At 42.1% G+C, this 21,774-nt stretch overlaps 1 protein-coding gene across 1 annotated transcript; it reads left to right on the top strand.

The window, feature by feature from the left end:
• The first annotated feature begins 7,704 nt into the window (after positions 1 to 7,704).
• CDO1 (cysteine dioxygenase type 1) lies at positions 7,705 to 19,225 on the top strand. Its single transcript, NM_001034465.2, has 5 exons — positions 7,705 to 8,085; positions 10,739 to 10,816; positions 12,370 to 12,524; positions 17,494 to 17,663; positions 18,502 to 19,225. Exons 1-5 carry the CDS (start codon positions 7,916 to 7,918, stop codon positions 18,529 to 18,531), a joined length of 603 nt encoding a protein of 200 aa, NP_001029637.1. The 5' UTR covers positions 7,705 to 7,915; the 3' UTR covers positions 18,532 to 19,225.
• Positions 19,226 to 21,774: the final 2,549 nt, after the last annotated feature.

Below are 21,774 nucleotides of genomic sequence, written 5' to 3'. Positions count from 1 at the left end.
TCTGGAATCAAAATAAGATGGAACAGTTTCTGGAATAATTATTATTTTGGATATTGGGGGGGGGGGCGTGGCAGAGTTTTAACCCTGAAGGGACCTTTAATATTATCTATTCTGATAAGATTAGAAAACTCAAAGAGAAGTGCAGACCCAGCTTAGATCACATAGCATTAGATTACACTTGCTTTAGATGACACAGCCAGTTTAGTTGTGAGTAACTCACACTGGGAAAGTGCAGTGTTCAGGGGTATAATAATGAAAACCACCTTTTGTGCAGCTTCTGCTTCATTTCCCAAGGATTATAAATATACTTAGTGCAATATGCCTTAGTAAGGCATAAGGGAATTCAGCTACAGACCACATAATGAAAGGAAAGTATTCAGAAAACAGTACAGCAGATTTAGTTTTACAAATAACTCTTTTCCTTCAAAATTGTTCAGCCTGCACTAGATTATTCACTATTCCCTGAACATGCATTGTGTGTGTTTTCTGTTTCCTCCACTTCAGCCCCTTCAAGTCTCACCTCTCTGCCTAATTCATTTTTTATCTTTCTTAAAAATTACCTGAATCTCAGAAGGAGGAGATAGTCTCATAAGAACAGTGAACTACCACGCTTACAGCAGTTACTGCACTTACAACCTTATAAGCATGCTGAACACCCTTTCATCATTGTAATATCCCTAAAAATGGGATGTTTGGGGGCCTTTTATTTGGTACCCACTATGTAATACTTAGTACATTGCCTTAGCCATAATCAGTAATTTATCATATATTGAGTTTATGAAATTAAGTGTGGTTTGCAAAATGATTTGACTTAAAGCAACAAGTAATTTGTTTTTAATTTTTCATGGCATAAGATAAAAATGCAATATGACAGTTTTGATGTCCAATAATTGAAGAGCTCATTTCAGTTGATAGGAAAAGACCATTGAAAAATGGGCAAAATACATTAAAATGCAGTTCACAAGAATAAAAATATTGATGGCTAATGGGGCATGAAAAGTACTGGACATCACTAGTTATAAAAAGTACAAGTAAAATCTATGAAATGCTGATTATCACCTCATTATCAGTAGTTAAAAACAATTACCAGTATTAACAACACGGGGGAAAATAAGCCCTATCATACTCTTGGTGAATGAAATATGAATTAGTACTGCATATTTAGGGGACATTTTGGCAATCTATCAAAAGTCTTGAAATTGTAAATTTTCATTTGTTTATTTTGTCTATTCACTTATAGAGTGCCTACTATATCCTCAGCATTGGAATAAAGCATAAGATCCCTGTTCTGGAACTTTATAGTTGGGAGGTAGATTGTCAGGTGTGAATTTAATTCTTGAAATTTTAAATTGATTTGTTTAAATAATAGTAAGATACTTGATACCAAATATTAGATTTACCTTTTTTTTTTTTTTCCTTTTTGGTCATGCCACTCAGCTTGTGGGATCTAAGTTCCCTGACTAGGGATTGAAACTGGGCTCTCAGCAGTGAGAAGGCCAAGTCCTAACCACTGGCCTGCCAGAGAATTCCCTTTGCTTTCTTCTGTGATATTGATGAAGGAAAGATAAAACGGGTATGTGTATGAATATGATTAGAATCTTGAGTTAGAGGAATCCTTATAAATCAGCTCCCATGGTTCCCTATATGTTCTCTCATGAAGCAGATATACCTGAAACTCATTGGTTATTTACAGTGACACCCTATCCATTTGGAGCTGGATCTATTCTTTACAGAACTCTCTTTCCCTACTGCCTTCCTCCCTACCTCTTAAAACTGTCTCTTCCCAGTTGTACTAAGTACGAAGCATATCTTTTCCCCTTTCCCACCTCAATTCTCCCAAGTCCTCTAATTTAATCATGGCAAATCCATTCCTTCCAATTCTTTAACTAACTCCTCTCTAACAACCCACTTCCAGTCTGTCAGCACATCTTGGCAACTTTACCAAAAACACGTTTGGAATTCAGCCATTTTTCATCTCTTCTCTGACTCTAGCCAAGGCTACCATGATTTTCATGTGAAATATAATAGCCAGCTAATTGGCTTCCCTTTATCTTCTCTGTGGCCAAAATCCCCAAGTGGCTTCCTGTTTCTGAGTAAAAGTCCTAAGTGATCTAAAGTCCCCATTTCTACAGCTTGCCACCCACATCCGTGTTCATCTGTGTTATTCACACACTGGGCTTGCTTCCATCCCAAGGCTTTCTGCTTACCATTTCCTCCACCTGGGAACTTCCCTAAGACAACCACATTTCTCACTAACACATCCTTTAGTTCCTGCTCAATCATCACTTCATCAAGGAAGTGTTCCCCTGAGCTCCCGCTAAAATGACACCTCCTCACCACTTTCTATCTTCTTTCCCCTGCTTAATTTTTCTCCACCGTGTGTTGTATATAGTAACAATACCATGTGTCCATTTCTGTATGTATACTGTGTGTAGTATTAGTTGCTGTAGCTACCCCCATGAACACTAGAACATAAGTCTTCTGAGGGCAGTCTTAAGTTTTATAGTACATGCTTTTAAATATGTGTTGAATGGATAGATAGGTCAATATTGTAAGCCTCTAATAATTCTAGCTCCTTTCTCTGGATATCTACCACATGTCAATGTCTTTCTTAAATGGTCTTAAATCTATCTTAAGCATGATTATCATTGCCCTGGGCCATGCACAGTGCAGTAGAACTACCACCTTTGAATCTAGGTATTCTGCTTATGTTCATAGAGCCTGTATTGGCAGTCACCTGGGGTAGGGCGGGCATGAGGGATACTACCATTACAATGTGCAGTTCTTTGTGGAAGAATATACGCTTACTCCTTGGAAGGAAAGTTATGACCAACCTAAACAGCATATTCAAAAGCAGAGACATTACTTTGGCAACAAAGGTTCGTCTAGTCAAGGCTATGGTTTTTCCTGTGGTCGTGTATGGATGTGAGAGTTGGACTGTGAAGAAGGCTGAGCGCCGAAGAATTGATGCTTTTGAACTGGGGTGTTGGAGAAGACTCTTGAGAGTCCCTTGGCCTGCAAGGAGATCCAAGCAGTCCATTCTGAAGGAGATCAGCCCTGGGATTTCTTTGGAAGGAATGATGCTAAAGCTGAAACTCCAGTACTTCGGCCGCCTCATGTGAAGAGTTGACTCATTGGAAAAGACTGATGCTGGGAAGGATTGGGGGCAAGAGGAGAAGGGGACAACAGAGGATAAGATGGCTGGATGGCATCACTGACTTGATGGACGTGAGTCTGAGTGAACTCCGGGAATTGGTGATAGACAGGGAGGCCTGGCGTGCTGCGATTCATGGGGTCGCAAAGAGTCGGACACGACTGAGTGACTGATCTGATCTGATCTGATCTGATGGGTGTTCTTTGCAAGAAAATTAAAAGCCTGCCAAGAAACAAGTCTACTGCATTTGAATGTACAGCCACAAGGATCCTTAAAGAAAAAGCCAACAGTTGAATTACTCTAATCAGTTAACGGTATGTTTTTACTGAAGCCACCATTCATGTACACTCAAAGCACTGTGCTAGGCACAGAGGCGAGGATACAAAAATAACACGTAATTGAAGTGTATCCCAAAGGTTCTCATTGTCAAAATAATCCACATAAGTAACTACAGATACCTGCTACAGGGTGGTAAGTACCATAAGAAAGATACTGATTATTGCTCTAGTTGTTCAAGAGGAGACATGAGAAGAAAGCATTTGAGCTAAGACCTTAAGTAGGATTTGGACATATTAAAATGTCTTTCTAGTATCTAAGCAGAAGGAAAAGCTTAAGCAGAAGAATGGATTTGGTAACCACAAGACATACTAACTAATACAATCTGGCTGGAAAGTGAGAAAAGTAAAGGTGAAAGATGAAAAAGATATTGTAGAACCAGGACATGGAGCATTTTAAGTGCCAGACTGACAAACCTAGTGTGTAGAAAATAAAGAGTTACTGAAAGGTTCTGACCAGGAGACATCATCAGTCTGGAGTTTAAAGGATAGTTAGCGTGTATAATAAGGGGTCCACAGTGGGGAAGGCCAGCACAATAATTCACCCAAAATGATAGTAGAGGCTTGACCAAGTGGAGTAGCAATAGAAATAGGTGGGAAACCATAAAAGATATTCTGGGGATTTTAAAAGTTATCTATTGGTTGAAAAGGCTTGAGAATGAAGCAATGAGGTCAAACCAGTCAATCCTAAAGGAAATCAGTCCTGAATATTCATTGAAAGGACTGATGCTGAAGCCAAAACTCCAATACTTTGGCCACCTGACGCAGAGAACTGACTCACGGGAAAAGACCCTGATGCTGGGAAACAAAGTTGGACGCGACTGAACTGAATTGAGAATGAAGTTGGAAAGAGTAGGCAGTGGTGGATGAGGTTCTTGAACTTTGGTAGCCTCATTGTGGAAATAGAACCTCCAGGAAATGAAAACCATGTTTGAAAGGTGTTTTAAATATGGTATATTTCATTTGTGGTACTAAAAGTTGTTAGAGATTGCTCTCAGTGTGTGCGCTTAGAGAGATGTAGGAGACATCCACATAGAGGGGATCAATCGTGATTTTGGGGGGAGAGTTTAGAGAGGCAATGAGTATGAATGTGTGGATATAGCTATATTACATAGATCCTTGATTATAGATACATATAATATTTTATATATACATATGTATATACACACACATATATATATATATATATATGTGTGTGTGTGTGTATATATATATATATATATATATATATATATATATATATATCCTTGAGGTCTCTGAATGTCAAGAGGAGCTAGAAAAAGAAATACTGTCTGAAAAATTTAGGGAAGTGTAATCCACTATGAAATGCAGGAAAGTTAAGCTCGTATCTGATTTTTGTTTTTCATTCCCAATATTTGTGAGTTAAAATGGCTGAAATGAGGTACTCAGTAATGAAGAGACAACAGGAAATTCAGTAATAGCCACAGGACTGGAAAAGGTCAATTTTCATTCCAATCCCAAAGAAAGGCAATGCCAAAGAATGTTCAAACTACCATACAATTGCACCCATTTCACATACTAGCAAGGTAATCCTCAAAATCCTTCAAGGTAGGTTTCAACAGTACGTGAACCAAGAACTTCCAGATGTACAAGCTGGATTTAGAAAAGTCAGAAGAACCAGAGGTCAAATTGCCAACATCCATTGGATCATAGGAAAAGCAAGGGAATAAAAAAAAAAAAAAATCTATTTCTGCTTCTTTGACTATGCTAAAGCTTTTGACTGTGTAGGTTACAACAAAATGTGGAAAATTCTTAAAGGAGATGGGAATACCAGACCACCTTACCTGTCTCCTGAGAAACCTGTATACAGGTCAAGAAGCAACAGAACTGGACATGGAACAATGGACTGGTTCAAAATTGGGAAAGGAGTATTTCAAGGCTGTATATTGTCACCCTGCTTATTTAACATATACAGAGTATATCATGTGAAAGGCTGGGCTGGATGAAGCATAAGCTGGAATCAAGATTGCTGGGAGAAATATCAACAACCTCAGATATGCGGATGATACCACTCTAATGGCAGAAAGTGAAGAGCAAGTAAAGAGCCTCTTGATGAGGGTGAAAGAGCGAAAAAGCTGACTTAAAACTAAACATGCAAAAACTAAGATTATGGCATCTGATCCCATCACTTCATGGCAAATAGAAAGGGGAAAAGTGGAAACAGTGACAGATTTTACTTTCTTGGGCTTCCAAATCACTGCAGACAATGACTGCTGCCATGAAATTAAAAGACACATGCTCCTTGGAAGAGACATCACTTTGCCAACAAAGGTCCGTTTAGTCAAAGCTATGTGTTTTCCAGTAGTTGTGTAAGGATGTGAGAGTTGGACCATAAAGAAGGCTGAGCGCCAAAGAATTGATGCTTTAGAATTGTGGTGGTAGAGAAGACTCTTGCGAGAGTCCCCTGGACTGCAAGGAGATCAAACCAGTCAATCCTAAAGGAAAGCAACCCTGAATATTCACTGGAAGGACTGATGCTGAAGCTGAAGCTCCAATACTTTGGCCACCTGATGCAAAGAACTGACTGATTGAAAAAGACCCTGATACTGGGAAAGATTGAGGGCAAGAGAAGGGGGCAACAGAGGATGAGATGATTGGATAGCATCATCAATTCAATGGACATGAGTTTGAGCAAACTCGGGAAGATAGTGAGGGACAGGGAAGCCTGGTTGCTGCATTTCATGGGCTTGCAAAGAGTAGGACTTGGTAACTGAACAACAATAGGAAACACGAGAAGAAAAAATTTTGAGATGATCAAAAGGCTACAAGTTTTTAATACTTTGTCCTATAATTCTTTAACCACCTCTGCAACACACACCACAAAAGGTTGGCTTCTGGAGTACTAACGTATACAATATATACAGATATTCATACATATGTATATATGGCACCCCACTCCAGTACTCTTGCCTGGAAAATCCCATGGACAGAGGAGCCTGGTGGGCTGCAGTCCATGGGGTCGCTAAGAGTCAGACACAACTGAGCGACTTCACTTTCACTTTCCACTTTCATGCATTGGAGAAGGAAATGGCAACCCACTCCAGTATTCTTGCCTGGAGAATCCCAGGGACGGTGGAGCCTGGTGGGCTGCTATCTATGGGGTCGCACAGAGTCGGACACGACTGAAGCGACTTAGCAGCAGCAGCAGCAGCAGCATACATATAAATACCTTGGAGCAAAATCTAGGAAAAACAAACCAGTCTTCCAGAAGTCTAGACCTTAAATAAACCCCAATCTATCTATAGTGAGAAAGAAGGATTCTCTACTGGCATTTCTTCTGTCCTTCACTTTTATTTTCATTCATACCTAATTTGTGTTCATCTCAAAGCTTGCTGTGTGCTACGCACAACATAGAAATGCATTTTCTTGTGTGTATTACTGGTACAAACAAGTACCAGTAGTAGTATCCTTCAAGCACAAGCCTAAAATTGAGAGATTTAAGTAACTAGAATGCTTTAAATTTCTTTGACTTGAAACATCAGGTCTTTGCATTGAATACATTATTTTTAAGGAACTGTTTTATTTTAAAAATCAGAGGGATACCCGGCCTTCTTTTGTTTCACTAGGTTGTTCTAGACACAAGCCTCCCTTGTCAAACTGTAATTTAAAGTACAACACATTCAGATTTTTTTAAAGAAGATTTTGATTTATTTTCACCTAGCCTTGGAGCACATTATCGATGGTTTTAATCGGCAGAACAGTAGCTCTCCAGCCTTAGGTGTGCAATCCCTCCTCAACCTTTGCGAACTGTTCAGAATCCCTCGGCTCCATTTGGAAGAAAACCCCCTTTCTTTCCCGTTTCTTCCTCCCCGTCGTCCTCCCCTTCTCCAGACCCCTTCGGTCGACGTCCTAGCATTGTGAACCGAGGCTGCAGAGCGGAGCCTCAGGGAGCTGGGCGGGGGAGAAGGGTATGGATGGGCTGCCAAAAGGCGCCCTGCTCCGGGGGGGAGAGACTGCGCGAATCCCACCCCAAGCGCTGGGACCGGCGAGGACAGCGTTCCGCCAGGACGAGGCTGCCGAGGGAGCCGGGGTCGTTTGCATGGGCCTTACCCGCACACGTTCTCGCCGCTCTAAGCACCCTTCTCAGGTAGCTTCCCGCTTCTCCCCACACCCCGAGAGACGTTGGTACATTCCCGCCGACTCCGAGAGCTTTAAAAGGGCCCTGGGAGGCTGAACCTACAAGGTTTGGTCCCGATTTGTGTGCGCAGCGCGTACCCAGACCCGCCAGGGCGGGTATCTTGGCACGGGCTTCTTTACGCCGTGGCCCTCGTGCATTCGGGGGCTTTGTGTCGCGTGTAACTGTCTAGCCGGCGCCTAGGAACTCTCGCCTCCGGCTCCTCGGCTCGCTCAGTTCCTCCTCCATCGCAGCCCAGCAGCGAGACGCGTGCCGCCAGTTACTCGGGGGATGGAGCGGACCGAGGTGCTAAAGCCCCGCACCCTGGCCGATCTGATCCGCGTCCTGCACCAGCTCTTCGCCGGCGAGGAGATCAACGTGGAGGAAGTGCAGGCCGTCATGGAAGCCTATGAGAGCAACCCCGCCGAGTGGGCAGTGTACGCCAAGTTCGACCAGTACAGGTGAGCGCGCTCTCGCCCGGCTCTCCGAGGCTCCGCGGCGCCGGCCTCCCGGCCCAACGGCGGACAGCACGGGAGGAGGGGGGTTCCACCGCCGGAGAGCGCAGGCGGCCGGGCTCCCGCCGCGCCCACCCTCGCTGTGCTCCCAGCCGGCTCCCGCACCCCAGCGCCGCGCCACCATGCCCGCGAGCCCTGGGGCTGCGCTCGGCGCTTTGGGCCGAAGCTGGGTCCCACTGGCCCGAGACTGCGACAGGCTCCCGGGGGGGCGACAGGGACCGCGCGGCTGCAAGTTTTCTGTTCTCTTCTCGTTGATAAACCCCTCGGCTTCCGAACAGCCAGTCCTCCCAACCCTGGCGTCCAAAGCAGCAGCCCTCCGCCCGCCCCCCACCCCGCTCTGGAGCCTTCGCTCGCCTAGTCCGCGGAGGAGATGCGGGAAGCCCGTGGGGGCTGGACGCCCTCAGGCTCGGACTGGCTGGACTAACCCGGGGCGCTCCTAGAAGGTCCAACAGCGGCCCGGAGAAAGGGGTGACTGTGGCAGACACAATTAAGCGACAGGAATTCTCGCACTTCTCCCTCGGTCGCCTGCAACCAGGCGTCCGCCGGCAAGCGTTTTTGCTAATATAAAATAACGACCTGGGGGTGTCAGCTGCTGTTTTTCAGTCTATGCTGATCCTTCTCTCAAAGCAATTTGTCTCCCCCGACTGCGGGTTTATTTAAACCCACTGTTTGGTTCTCAAATGAGTGCTTCTCTTTCATCCCCCAAGCAATATACTGTTTCTTATCCTTTAGATCTGAGAGTCTGGAATGTAAATTGAAGACCCCTCGCTCCTCAGCTGTGCTAGAGTGAGATGAACGGGGTGGGTGCTCATTGCAGCCCTGGCTCGGAGATTGAGTAAAATTGAAACGTGAAGCACTACAAATCCTCTGGGGAGAGAAGTAAAATTTAATCACCCGGAAGAGTGAGGATTGCTTTTTCCGAAGGGTAGCCAGCGCTCCGGTCATAATGGTTGGTAGTGTTGAGGGTAGGGAGGGCTCTGGTACTCTTCCCATGACTTGACACGTGAGCTAACAGGAGCTACCTCACAACGGTTCTGTGACATAGTTGCGGTTCTTATCCCTATTTTACAGGGGAGGAGGAGTAGGTAATGAGAGGGTTGGATTACCTGCATAAGAACTAATGTCCAGGATTCAAATTAGCATTCTTGTTCCCGAGCCTACACTAAACCACTACTAAACTTCCTATGAACATAACGTGCCATCATAGCTTTCTTCTACCTAGATTTTTTATTGACCAAATGAAATCAATTAACCAGGGTAGCTTGTAAGAGCTTTTAATCTGTAGAACAAGGGCATTTCCAAGGCCTTGAATTTACCTTGATAGACAAGCTCGAAACCACTTGATACCTTTGGATTGACCTATTCCACGGGTTTCTGAAGCACCCCTCAGTAAGATAATGGGTGCAGTCCTGCAGTTGGAGGAGGGAGGGAGATGGGAGAACAGAAATCAACGCCATCATATTTTGTGCATGTATCAAGTGTCCCAGTACAGGGAAGGAGTCTGATCTCTGGCCTTGGGAAGGCCAGTGTAGAAGAAACAACACCGAGTTAAGTGCCAGGCAGTAAATTCTCCTGAAGAAGCCCCAGCAAGAGGAGGACCCTAGGACTGATGGAAGAATAGGACCCCTAGTACAGAAACCGTTTCCCAGGGTCGCGGGCGATGTGCACGGCCCCTCGCAGATCATAAAGGGCTGCGAAGTGAGGATAACTGTCCTCTAATCCACTAATCAATCTCAGAGATCCTGCTCTGCCAGCACCTGGCCTCCAGCCGAGGGGAGGAGGGGGGTGTGTGGGGCGCAGTGAGCAGATGACCGTGTGAACAAACAAAATGCGATAGAGTCCTTTCCTTAAAAATGAGTTTAAATAAATGTCTTAATTACCTAACTTTGTTAATTAGATGGCGTCAAGAGAACCCACTAGACCAACAGAAACTTTAAAGTTGATTTTTTGAGGTGGGGTGGTGTGGGTGGGCTTGTTTTGGTTTGAGATTTTTGGAGGCCAATTGCTAATTTCTCTTCACTGTAAAAGGTTTAGGGTATTATTTTACTTCACAAGTATAGAGACTTTTGTCCTGGTACTTAGGTCCCTCTGTGGAGGATTTTTCATTATGATGCTTTTGAATGTGGATGTCGTTTGTGTCTTGGCTGTAGTAAAACTAAGGAGAGTTCCAGAACAGCTATTTAATAAAACCTTGTTTCTCAAATTCTGGTGTAGCTACAGGGAGGAGAAAAAAAGATAATAGCATTCTTGCTTAGAGCAGTAATGTACTTTGAAAATGCTTTCTGTGAGAAACTTCTTTTATCAGTTTGAGGCTGTCACATGAAAAATCAAGGAATTTGATTTTTTTTTGTTACCTTTTTCATTGCACTGATTGAAACTGAGCAACTGTGAACAGTGATTCAAAATACAAAAATGTCTAAAATGAACCATAGAAAAATATTTGTTTTCATTTGTGCTCAATGTCTAACTAGACAACCACATTTAAAGTTGCTGAGAGGTTAAAAACATTAGCATTTGTAAATTAATGATACTGTATGACATTTTTCTCCCAGTGCTTGTCTCATCAAACAAATTCAAACTTCTGATATGTTCTTTTTAGGTATACTCGAAATCTTGTGGATCAAGGAAATGGAAAGTTTAATCTCATGATTCTATGCTGGGGTGAAGGACATGGCAGGTAAGACAGCTGCTCGTTTGGGTATTTATTACAGTGTTTGGTCCAGCATATGAAAAGCGCCGTGCGGAGTGGCCACGTGTCTGTGAGCACTAATGCATCCCAAATTGCTCACAGTGCTCCCTGACCCCAGCAAAACTCCTCATGGGAATTAGCATGAGCGGTTTAGCATACACCATGTATGAGAGACCTGCGCCTCAAATGAATGGTAAATCAAAGGAGGTGGTGGGAAGTAACCAGCTTAATTTAACCTCTGTGTTCTCTGGAGTTAAACTTTCTATGGAATTATGCTAAAACTTGACCTTTGTGGTGCTTTGAAGTGTGTAAACAATTGTCGGGCCAAAGACCAAAGCATCCAGATGTGAAACTAGAAAAGCAATGTGGAAAATTTCTTTCTACTTCAAGCTGATTGTTTCTTTTCTTTCTATGTAGATAAGGTAACTTAGACTAATACCAATTCTTGGTTCTGTAATTTTTCCTCATGTATTTCCTCATTTTTCCGCTTATGTATTTGCAAGTCTTACTACCAGTCAAGTATGATTACCTCTTTAAGCAGGTCCTCCTCAGTCTTTTGAAAATGGTAAAACAAACAATAATCCAGACCCATTTTTGGTACAAAAAAGAAAACATGAATTTATAAGATTTTGGAAACTTAGGTTTATACAGTGCATTTACTAATCTATCTAGAGTGAAGTTGTTTTCATCCTCTCAAAATTTTTTGAAAGCAGATTATATGTTTAGGAGTAGGATGACGCTCTGTGACTTAGGAAGCAAGTTCTTATGGTACATTTATGGGTTAACAGAATTCAACATACGAAATAAATGCTGTAGTGTATACAAATTCATACCTTTTAATCAACCCTATAGCTAATACTACTTAATAAACTTAAATACTCTTTACAGGAATAAACTCTTTCCCCAAATCCAATTTGCTTTTTTATTCTCTCATCAATATTGGGAAGCAATCACAGGTAGGATACTCTAAGTCTATAAAATGGTAACATTTTATATACTTTACAGTGTAGTTTTCAGTGGGTAGCACACACGTTCATACTTTTGTCCTCCAGAGGAAAGAGAGAAAAGCCTGAGGAGGAAAACACTGTCACATGACCTTCAGCCTTCTCAATATGATGCCGTTATTACAGTTATTATCGTTATTATCCTTTATACAATTACTCTAATGTAGTTTTTAAATCAAGTTCTAACCCAGCTTAATTGAGTTATTAAAAGCTGTATCTTGGAAAAGATAAATGGTTACTGGTTTTGTGTTTGTTATCAAAGTAGTTTTACCACAGGGTTTTAAAAAGTGAACTATTCTTCAGTAGGGTTATGGATCAAAACTATACCTCTTATATGCATCAGCATGGAAAATATAGTGTTGTATTACTTTGCCCTGAACAATGTTGAATTATAAACTGATGACATTTAAAAATCCAGCTGAAGTGGATATTGGCCTGGGAGATGCCCTACTGACAGTTACAGCTGTAAGCTCTGGACAGACTGTTATAGGTCTGAGTTCATCTACTGAGTTCCATTGTTGTTTTGTGTAAATATAGCAGTATCCATGATCACACCGACTCCCACTGCTTTCTGAAGATGCTGCAGGGAAATCTAAAGGAGACATTGTTTGCCTGGCCTGACAAGAAATCCAATGAGATGATCAAGAAGTCTGAAAGAATCTTGAGGGAAAACCAGTGTGCCTACATCAATGGTAACATCCAATACATTTTTCTAACAAGTGGGGAAAACCTTGCACACCCATCTGAAATATTGCTGTCTTACATTTGTGCAGTAGAGCATGGATCCTGGAGGCATGATCTCATCTGCTTAGGAAGTAACCTAAAAGTGGGTTTTGCTTTCTTTTCTTAAAGCTTTGCATGTGGATGCTTGCCAAGAGTTGGACACGACTGAGTAACTAAACCATCCCCATGTGTGGATGGGAATCACTTATTAAAAACATATGCATGCAGGCTAGCATCCATTGAAGAGTCATTTACCTACCAAGTCTTAGGACAGTTAGAATCAAATAGGAATTTACATAAGGAGAGTCTTTTAATAAAGGTGAGAGGCCAAGTTGGAAGTATTCTTTGGTTAGAAAATGGAAAGAAATGTTCTGGAAGTGATTAAGAATGCTAGCTAGTCCCTGTTTTCCTAAAGTGCATACAACTTACTTCCAAAGAGTATTCTCAGGAGAAACTTTATGAAGCACATTATTTAGCAATGATTTCTAGATCTCTGACAATTCATTCTTTCTCCTGAATGTAATATGGGAGAGCTGAATGCTCTTCAGTAGAGGCAATGATTAACATCTGTGTTCCTAAAGGGCTTAGTAACTGCAAAAAGCTCCTCAAAGCTTCTGTGAGATAACTTTTTTATTCCCATTTACAGATGAAATTGCCAACACATAGGAAGATTAAGGTCACTCAGGATTTTAACCCAAAGAATTTGATGCCAAAGCCCACACTCTTAGTTGGGATGCTATCCCACTTATCTAAAATAAAGTATTACAGAGGTTTTTCTGGAAAAGCAGGTTCTTTCTTCTTAAATCTTCAAGTTAAGTATTGGCCTTGGTACGTAGCTTAATTTTGTCCATTAGTTTAAGAATGCAAGTCACTTACAAAGGTCAGATTGTGTAGGAACTTTTCCCCCATTCACATAACACGAGGGGGTTAGTTCCTCAAGTGGCAGGAAACTCTTATTTGAGGTGGACTTCCTGAGTGGCACTAAAGAAACTGCCTGCCAATGCAGGAGACATAAGAGATGTGGGTTCAATCCCTGGGTCAAGAACATCCCTTGGAGGAGTGTGTGGCAACCCTCTCCAGTATTCTTTCCTGGAGAATCACATGGACAGAGGAGCCTGGCGGGCTACAGTCCATAGGGTCGCACAGAGTCAGACACGACTGAAGTGATTTAGCACACACATAAATAGCACGCACACGAGACTCCCAAGAACAAGATCACCAGTACTCTTCACAATAAAGCCAAAGCCTTTCAGAATAATTACTTTCCGCTAGAATCACAGTCATTATGAAGCTACATTAGATCTTGGAGAACACTTAAGAATTTTTTCAAGGGTCTTCAATGCAAGAGACTGTGGGAATTGGTGTGCAAGCGGTCCTGTCTAAAGGGACAACATGACTACAGCTCCAGTGAGATCATCCTGGCTTTTTTCCATAGAAGTGGGACATTCTGATTTTTTTTTTTTTTTTTTTGCTGCATCTCATGGCATGCTGGACTTCCCTGACCAGGGATTGAACCCATGTCCTGTGTACTGGAAGCTCACCATCTTCACCAGTGGACCATCAGAGAGGTCCTGGGAAATTCTGATTTTTATGGGAAATTTTGCTAACCAGCAAAATACTGGATAAGATAAGCTAAATATTTCTGTAGACGTATTACTCAAAAGCCACAAACTTTTAACCTTTGATTTTTACATGCAGGAGGAATGCTAGATATGGATAGTGATCAGAGGAAAGATGTTTCAAGTACAGGAAAGAGCATGAGAGAAGGCACAACCATTGCAAAGAATGAAAACTATGTGGGGATGGTCTAGCTGGAAGGGAAGAATAGACTTGGATAGGAGGGGGAGAAGAGTAAAGCAAGATCAGGGCCTTAGCCTCCAAGACAAGCTTCGAGTAAGAGCTTTCTTTGGTCAGCAGAAGTTTACTGGGAATGTCTTGATCAAGCAGTATGCATCACAGGGTGAAGAAGAGGGAAAATGGGGCAAGGAAATCAAGTTACCTGTCTTAATAGGCAGAAGGTAGACATTGCCTCGAACAAGCTGGCATCCATAAGTATCACCAAGAACGGTCCAGTATTAGTGTGACAGAGGGTATATCATTGGCAAAAAGGGAAGGAGGGAAAGACTAATAATAATAATATTGCTGGAATCACATCAGGGATCAGACATGAGCATCTGGGGCTTCTAAAGAATGGGTGAGCTGTTTTTGTGGGATCTTTGCTTGCACTGGGTGGTCTATGCACTTGCAATTGGAGGGGAAAGGCAGTCAGTTCTTCAGAATGTTTAACTTTTGTTCAAAATTAAGCCAGTGTTTTATAAAAGCTTAGGCTATAAAATGGAAGGGTTTGCGTATCTGAGAACTAGGCCCCATTTTTTTAAATGAGGATGACAGAAGATCCTGGAAGTTCTGAGTTGTTCAAAGGTAGTCAGTCTAACTGGGAGTAGAACCAAAATCTTGTTTCTGGGCTACGTTGTTCTTTGTCATGCAAGCTCCTGGAGCTAGATGCTAAAGCGTAAGGCCAAATTAAGTGCCCTAAGGAGAAGATGGTAAAGCGTCTGTCTACAATGTGAGAGACCTGGGTTCGATCCCCTGGGTTGGGAAGATTCCCTGGAGAAGGAAATGGCAACCCACTCCAGTACTCTTGCCTTGAAAATCCCATGGATGGAGGAGCTTGGTGCAGGCTACTATCCGTGGGGCCACAAAGAGTCGGGCATGACTGAGCAACTTCACTTTCAAGGAGAAGAGGGTGGCGGAGGATGAGATGGTCGGATAGCGTCACCAACTCAATGGACATGAACTTGAGCAAACTCCAGGAGACAGGGGACAGAGAAGCCTGGTGTGCTGTAGTTCGTGGGGTCACAAAGACTCGGACATGACTTAGCAACTGAACAACAACTAACTCACTAACACACTGAACTCCTTCCTTGATTCACCTTCCAACTGTCTCTCTACTATATGAATTTCTTTATCCACATAGTTATACAAATACTTTGTTTTGTTTATTTCCGTCTTCTTGAAGACACCTCCCCCAGGCCTTTTGACTTCCTTCAGTGTGGACTGGTTGGCCAGGGCTCCCCCTGGGTCCCCTCACACCACCCAGGCTTTCCCTTTCCTCTCTCTGGGCGCCTATCCCCTCGTTTCCTGAGCTCATGTCTGCTTTCTCTTGGGTTCATATGCTTGTTTTGGTAGCACATGTCTTCCGACGGCCCTGTGAGAAAGGGTACATGGAAGATAAATTTTTGAGACCTCTTATATCTAAAAATCTCTGTCCAACCCTTATGAAATCATGACCTGGCAGCTGCTTTTTCTCAGAACTATAAAGGTAATCCCTTGTCTTCTAGTTTCCATTCTTCTCGTTGAAAGCCTGGTTCCTTTCTCTATGAATCCTATTTTTTCTTTCTAGGAACTCTTGAGGCCTTCTCTCTGGGTGTCTTTTGATGCACTTTGTTTCATGACACTCATTGTGCTGGGAGCTCAGGAGGTCCTTATGCTCTAGGAATTCGTGTTCTTCAAAATAATATTCTCAAGTTGTTTCTTTGATTTTGCTGTTGTTGTGTTTCTGTTTCTGAAACTACTATGGATCAGATATTAAAGCTTCTGAACTAGTCCTCTGGCGTTTTGGGTTTTTTTTTGATCTTCCCTATGTTCTGTCTTTGGCCCTTTGTTCCTTGAGTCTTACAGGTTTTTCTTCTAGTGCTTCTATTCATATTTTTATTTCTTCTCTTTATATCTGTGAAAGCTCTTTTTTACTCTCTAGCCCTTTTTATGGTATCCTCCTCTTATCTCTGTCTCTCTCTGGCTGCACCAGGTGGCTTACAGGATCTTCGTTCCCTGACCAGGCGTTGAACTCAGCTCATCACAGTGAAAGCGCTGAGTCCTAACCCTGGACCACCAGGGAACTCCCTTTCTCTTATTTCTATGAGGGTACTGATGTTTTTGGTTTTGTTTTTTAAGCCTTCTCATGAGTCGTGTCTGTTTTATGTTGCCTTTTTCTCAGGTTGCTCTTGCCTCTATTATACTAGCAGCTCTGCTCACGTGTCTGGTGGCCTTGACTGGGTGCTAGCATTTAAAAACCAGGGACACAAAAGTTAATTGGAAGCTTTCACACATGGATGGTGTTTGTCAGCTGGACTTCATTCTAGATCATCTAGTAAAGCTTTTCCTTGAGGAACAACCAAGGGCCATATCTTCAGGACTTTTTTCTTGAGCTGATCAGATTCTCAGAGAAACAACTTCCCAATTCTTATGTGGAGAAGAAATTCCCATTTGGCAGCATTTTGGCAATTTTGTGATGAAGAAAGTGGGGATCTTACCACTCAATGTGTAAATGTTCACTTTAGTCACCAGTTTTTCACTGAGTATCCACCAGTCCTGAGTTCATCTGCTGTACTCTTTCTAGAGAATAAGTAGATCTCAGACTTCTACCAGGGTTAGAGGGGAGGTGAGGGAAACAAGATGAAAAGCATTTGAGGCTAAACTTAAGACAGACTTCAACTACTGCTTATGTTTGAAGCCCGTCTTTACCTTCATTTCAGGAAGTGTCTGTGCTGCCAGTTTCAGGATATAAATCAGGTTATTTCTTGGTCATGTCCAGGCGTAACTGAGGATTTAGCTTTCTCTCCTCTGCAAAGCCATCCGTCTACTTCTGTACTTTCAATTTTTTTAAGAGTTTTTTTTTTTTACTTTACTAAAGAAGTTTTTTTCTTTTCCTTTTATCTTTATATGTTGATGCCTTTTTAATTCTTCTACTTCAAGAAAGAGTGTCTTCAGGAAAAAGCAGAGTGTCATTTACTCTTTAACTGGAACTTCAGTTATAACTAATTTTTAATAATTCCATATGTATTGGTTGATTTAAGATCTTGGGTGATTGGCAAAACTTTTACCTAAGTCTATCATCTAAGCCCCTTCCTCTCTCCATCCCTCTTGGATATTGTTTAGATTCCATTGGCTTACATCGAGTAGAGAATATTAGCCATACAGAGCCTGCCGTGAGCCTTCACTTGTATAGTCCGCCTTTTGACACATGCCACGCCTTTGATCAAAGAACAGGACATAAAAACAAAGTCATCATGACATTCCATAGCAAATTTGGAATCAAGACTCCATTTGTAAGTATAATTTCTCTCTCCTATGTTTAAATGCTTTGTAGGTTGACAGCATTACATGGATACATTGCTTTTTTTGTTCTAGATATTATTTGAATATCTTAAGTATTCTTAAGTTGAAGTATGAGATGAGCCTTAACTTGGGGAAAAGGCCCACTATATATTCTCTTATTTTCTTTAATTTCAGAGACTATACTTCCATTTATTAAAAAGACAAAGCTTAAATTAGATGAAAGAATTGATTATTGAAAGATTTCAAAATTTAGTAATAACTAAAGAAAATATCATAATTAGGGAAATAAGAGTGAGAACTATATTGATAAATCTGTCACTGCCATGACTTAATGTTCATGGTCTGATCTGCTGAGACAGCATAAATAACTTGCATAGTTAACCTTTGCACAGTTGAGACCCTGTTCTGGTAACGTGAATAAGGAAACTTGCCTGTTCTGGTTCCCAAGTCGCTTTGTCTCTGAGTATGATGGCAACCCACAGTGACACGTTATGGCAGTCTCCCACCTCTGAAGCCAATGGGCCACGTAGGCGAGTGGTCTTCAGTTAGTCGTGGGAATGCCCAGAAATGCACAGTGCATGAAAAGACTGAATATCCTTATCCATCTTACGAAAGTACAGCCTTTGCGAGAAGCCAGGGCAGAATTTTCTCAGCTGATTGCCCTGCTTTATTTCCTGCATTCCGATCCCCAGGAGATAGATAACTCTTATCACAGGAACAAAACAGCAGAAGCCCCACTGCCGTATACTGAATTTTCAAACGCTGCTAGAGAAGCAGAAACGTCTCCTGTAAAGGTCTTACCCTGCTTTCTTTCTTTCTTTCTTGCAGACAACTTCAGGATCCCTGGAGAACAACTAAGGGGCACCAGGCCCTCTGAGGTTTTACTTTAAGGTCCAGCGAATTCCGCCTTGGACAGGAAGATCTGCTACCACTTGCCTGTCCAGTAATACACTTTACAAGGCCAATATGAGATCTACCATAAGGCAGATGCTAGTTATAAGGCATTAAGTAAGCAAATAGTGCCCCGAGCTACTAGAGAAGAAAAATCCCACTAAAGATGAAAAGGCTTATGATTTTCAAGGTCAAATCAAGCAGGTTTTACCTGTTAAACCCATCAGAACCATACTAGGAATGTCAATGATAGTTTTTATAGTTTTTGGAAACACTTTGGTCTCTGGATTGTAATTAGCAATAAATAAAAGCAAGATATCAAACCACCCGCCTTGTTACTTGGAAGGCTAAATGTAGATGTCTTCAATATACTTTATATGTTCTTAATACTTGAGGAGAACTTTTTGAATCTGTGCATTTTATTTTTCCAATCTTATTTTACAAATTCATATTCTATAAATAATAGAGTAGTAGATAGATAAACTTAAGGCACTTTGCCATTTGGTAATTAAATGAAGGGCAGAAGATTTCAAAAAGTACGTGTACCCAAACCCACAACAAACTAAAACTATGAACTCAATTTCTAATGTATCCGGTGGTCAGAGACTCTGTACTGCTGCCAGAATTGCCAAATAATTTTAATAAAGTTGGGTTTGAACATAATTCAAAGTTGTCTTTCTCTTTAGCTTGATCAGATTTTCATATAATTCATGACTTCTTAGATTTAGGTAGACTACCAAAAACGCTGCAGAAGATGCTTTTACGACACAAGAATATAAGAAGACCGAAAACCGCATTCAAGAGGAACTTACCTTTGGGGGTTTTTATATGTGTTCACCAACTGGCCAGAGATAGCAACCCAAGGGTCTCTGGCCCTAGGGCAGTTCATAGACATGATCCGTTTTGCCTGAAAATTGTCTGTGGGGTCTGTATGTGTTTATATATGAATTGGATTTCAACAGTTAAAAACTGGGGGTTTCGCGGAAGGAGGAATGGACTTTGAAGTATCTGGCAAGACTGGACCTGCACTGCCTTTTCACTGACAGCAGTTAGCCGGCTGGGCTCTGCCCCTTGGGTGGGGCCACCTCCCGGATCTGTGGCAGTCCCCATTTTGCCTGTGCCTTTGTGTGTGTTTCCTGCAAAGCCCACTCATGCCTTTGAGTTTGCTGCGCCCACTTTAGGCAATTTTCTTAGGAATAGCTGTCATATCTTGGGTTTTGTTATCTTGTAACTGAATTAGAAAGTAAACTCCTTTGAAGATACTTCTGGTTAGGCCATTGATTGTGGAGTCTCATAGAATTATTTACATCTTTATACCTTTGCTTCCTCTCACTTTTGAGAAGGATATCAATGTTTACTGAGTTTCTAGTTGGTGCTAGTGGTAAAGAATTCGCCTGCCAATACAAGGGTTACTGGTTCGATCCCTGGGTTGGGAAGACTCACTGGAGGAGGAAATGACACCCCACTGCAGTATTCTTGCCTGAAAATACCATGGGCAGAGGAGCCTGGTGGGCTGCAGTCCATGGGGCCACAGAGTCAGATGAGACTGAACATTTAAAACATACTTGGCATTATTATAAGTTGTTAAGATGTATGTACTAACAAACTAAATTCCAGAACCTTCCTTATGAATTAGATACTGTATTGATTTCATTCTGCTGCTATACCACAAACTTATTTTCCTGCAGCTCTGTTGGTCAGAAGTCAGAAGCTTCATGGCATCATGTGCAAGGCCCATGTCAGAGGCTTATCTTTTGGTGTGGGTTCATTGATCATGTACTTGGACGAACTGGTTGATAAATGAAGGGCTTTTACCTGTGTTTCATGCGAAGGGATATCATTACATTTAGTAATGGGGCTTAGTCTTTTTTTTTTTTTGACTCCTACCACTTTGAAATCTCAAATGCTAAAGAAGTCTCCAGAAAGGCCAGCATACAACAGATTTGTTTACAATTTGAGAAAAGATTCCTAGACCCTGTGAAAGCCCTTAGAAGCCCCAGTTAAGAGCTTTGCCATGTATGAGGCTTTCCCAAGGCTCGTGGCAAATGGTGGCTATTTCACTTCATTTTCTGAGCAAGCTGGGTTACTAGTTAACCTGTTAAAATTAGGGGAGGCTTCTAGGAATCACCAGAGGTTGATGCTACCTTGTCTGAGGCACGTCCATGTAGTTCACAAGGTCAGTTCTCTCTGAAGACATGAAAGGCTCTGGAGTCTTTCACAACTTCAGTTATCTAGCTTTTAGGTGTTTTCTTTAAAGTGTACGTGGGGTAGTGAAATAAGTTAGACACAGAAGGACAAAAACAGTGCATGATTCCGCTTATACGAGCCGCCTAGAAAAGGCCAATTTATGTAGACAGAAAAGGTAGCCTAGAGGTAACCAGAGGCTAAGGGGTGGGGGCTGGCAGGGAACGCGAGTTACTGTTTGGTGGGTCAGAGTTTCTGGTGAGGGTAATGAAAACGACTTGGGTGTAGATACTGGTGGTGCGTACATAGCATTGTGAATGTATTTGGTGTCACTGAACTGAACATTTATGTATAGTTAAAATAGTGAAAAAGTGTATGTGGAAGAAAAGTGTGTGTGTGTTGGAATAGGTAAGACTTCCTGTCACAGAGAATGCAAATGATATGAAAGGCATGTGGTGGAAAGTATCTTTTTCACCCCATCCTCAGGCTCTCAGTTTTCCTCTCTCGATGTAACCTAGCCCATATTGCCACGCTCCTGTGCCTCCTCATTTACTTTTCTTCATTATTTAGACACAGGGCAGCATTCTGAAGTCCGTATGGTGCATTTACAAGGAGACTTTTCCACATCCAGATACAAGCAGTTCCCTCTGTACTGACGGTTGCCCGTATGGTATTACACTATGTGAATGTACCATAGTTTACTCCACCGGTCCTCTGCTGATGGACTTTGAGGTGATTTGTAACCTTTTACCATCACAAACAATTCTGCAATGAGTAACCATGTATGTGATGTCATTTCACAAATGTCAGTGGACGTGTCTTTATTACAAAACAACCACGACAACTCAGCCCCAAGAAATGAGGTAGCAGTGGAAGGTCACGGCAAGCCACCCTAATGGAGAGGACCCTCAAGTGTAGAACCTGACGTCATCACTGTTCAATTCAGCCACTTCCACATATTCATTGGTCAGGTGTATTCACATTAAGCCTCCAACCGTCAGAAGCTTGACACTCAGGGAGATTGCT

Source organism: Bos taurus, chromosome 10 (genome assembly GCF_002263795.3).
Source record: "Bos taurus isolate L1 Dominette 01449 registration number 42190680 breed Hereford chromosome 10, ARS-UCD2.0, whole genome shotgun sequence".
NCBI lineage: Eukaryota > Metazoa > Chordata > Mammalia > Artiodactyla > Bovidae > Bos > Bos taurus.
The sequence above is the reverse complement of the archived record's forward strand: the minus strand, read 5'-3'. Positions and strand labels throughout refer to the sequence as shown.

Excerpts from the sequence above, each read along its gene's own strand:
- CDO1 (NM_001034465.2), top strand. The coding sequence starts at position 7,916 with ATGGAGCGGACCGAGGTGCTAAAGCCCCGCACCCTGGCCGATCTGATC. Across the intron at positions 8,086-10,738 it reads GCCAAGTTCGACCAGTACAG|GTATACTCGAAATCTTGTGG; the intron begins GTGAGCGCGCTC and ends TGTTCTTTTTAG. Across the intron at positions 12,525-17,493 it reads CCAGTGTGCCTACATCAATG|ATTCCATTGGCTTACATCGA; the intron begins GTAACATCCAAT and ends GATATTGTTTAG.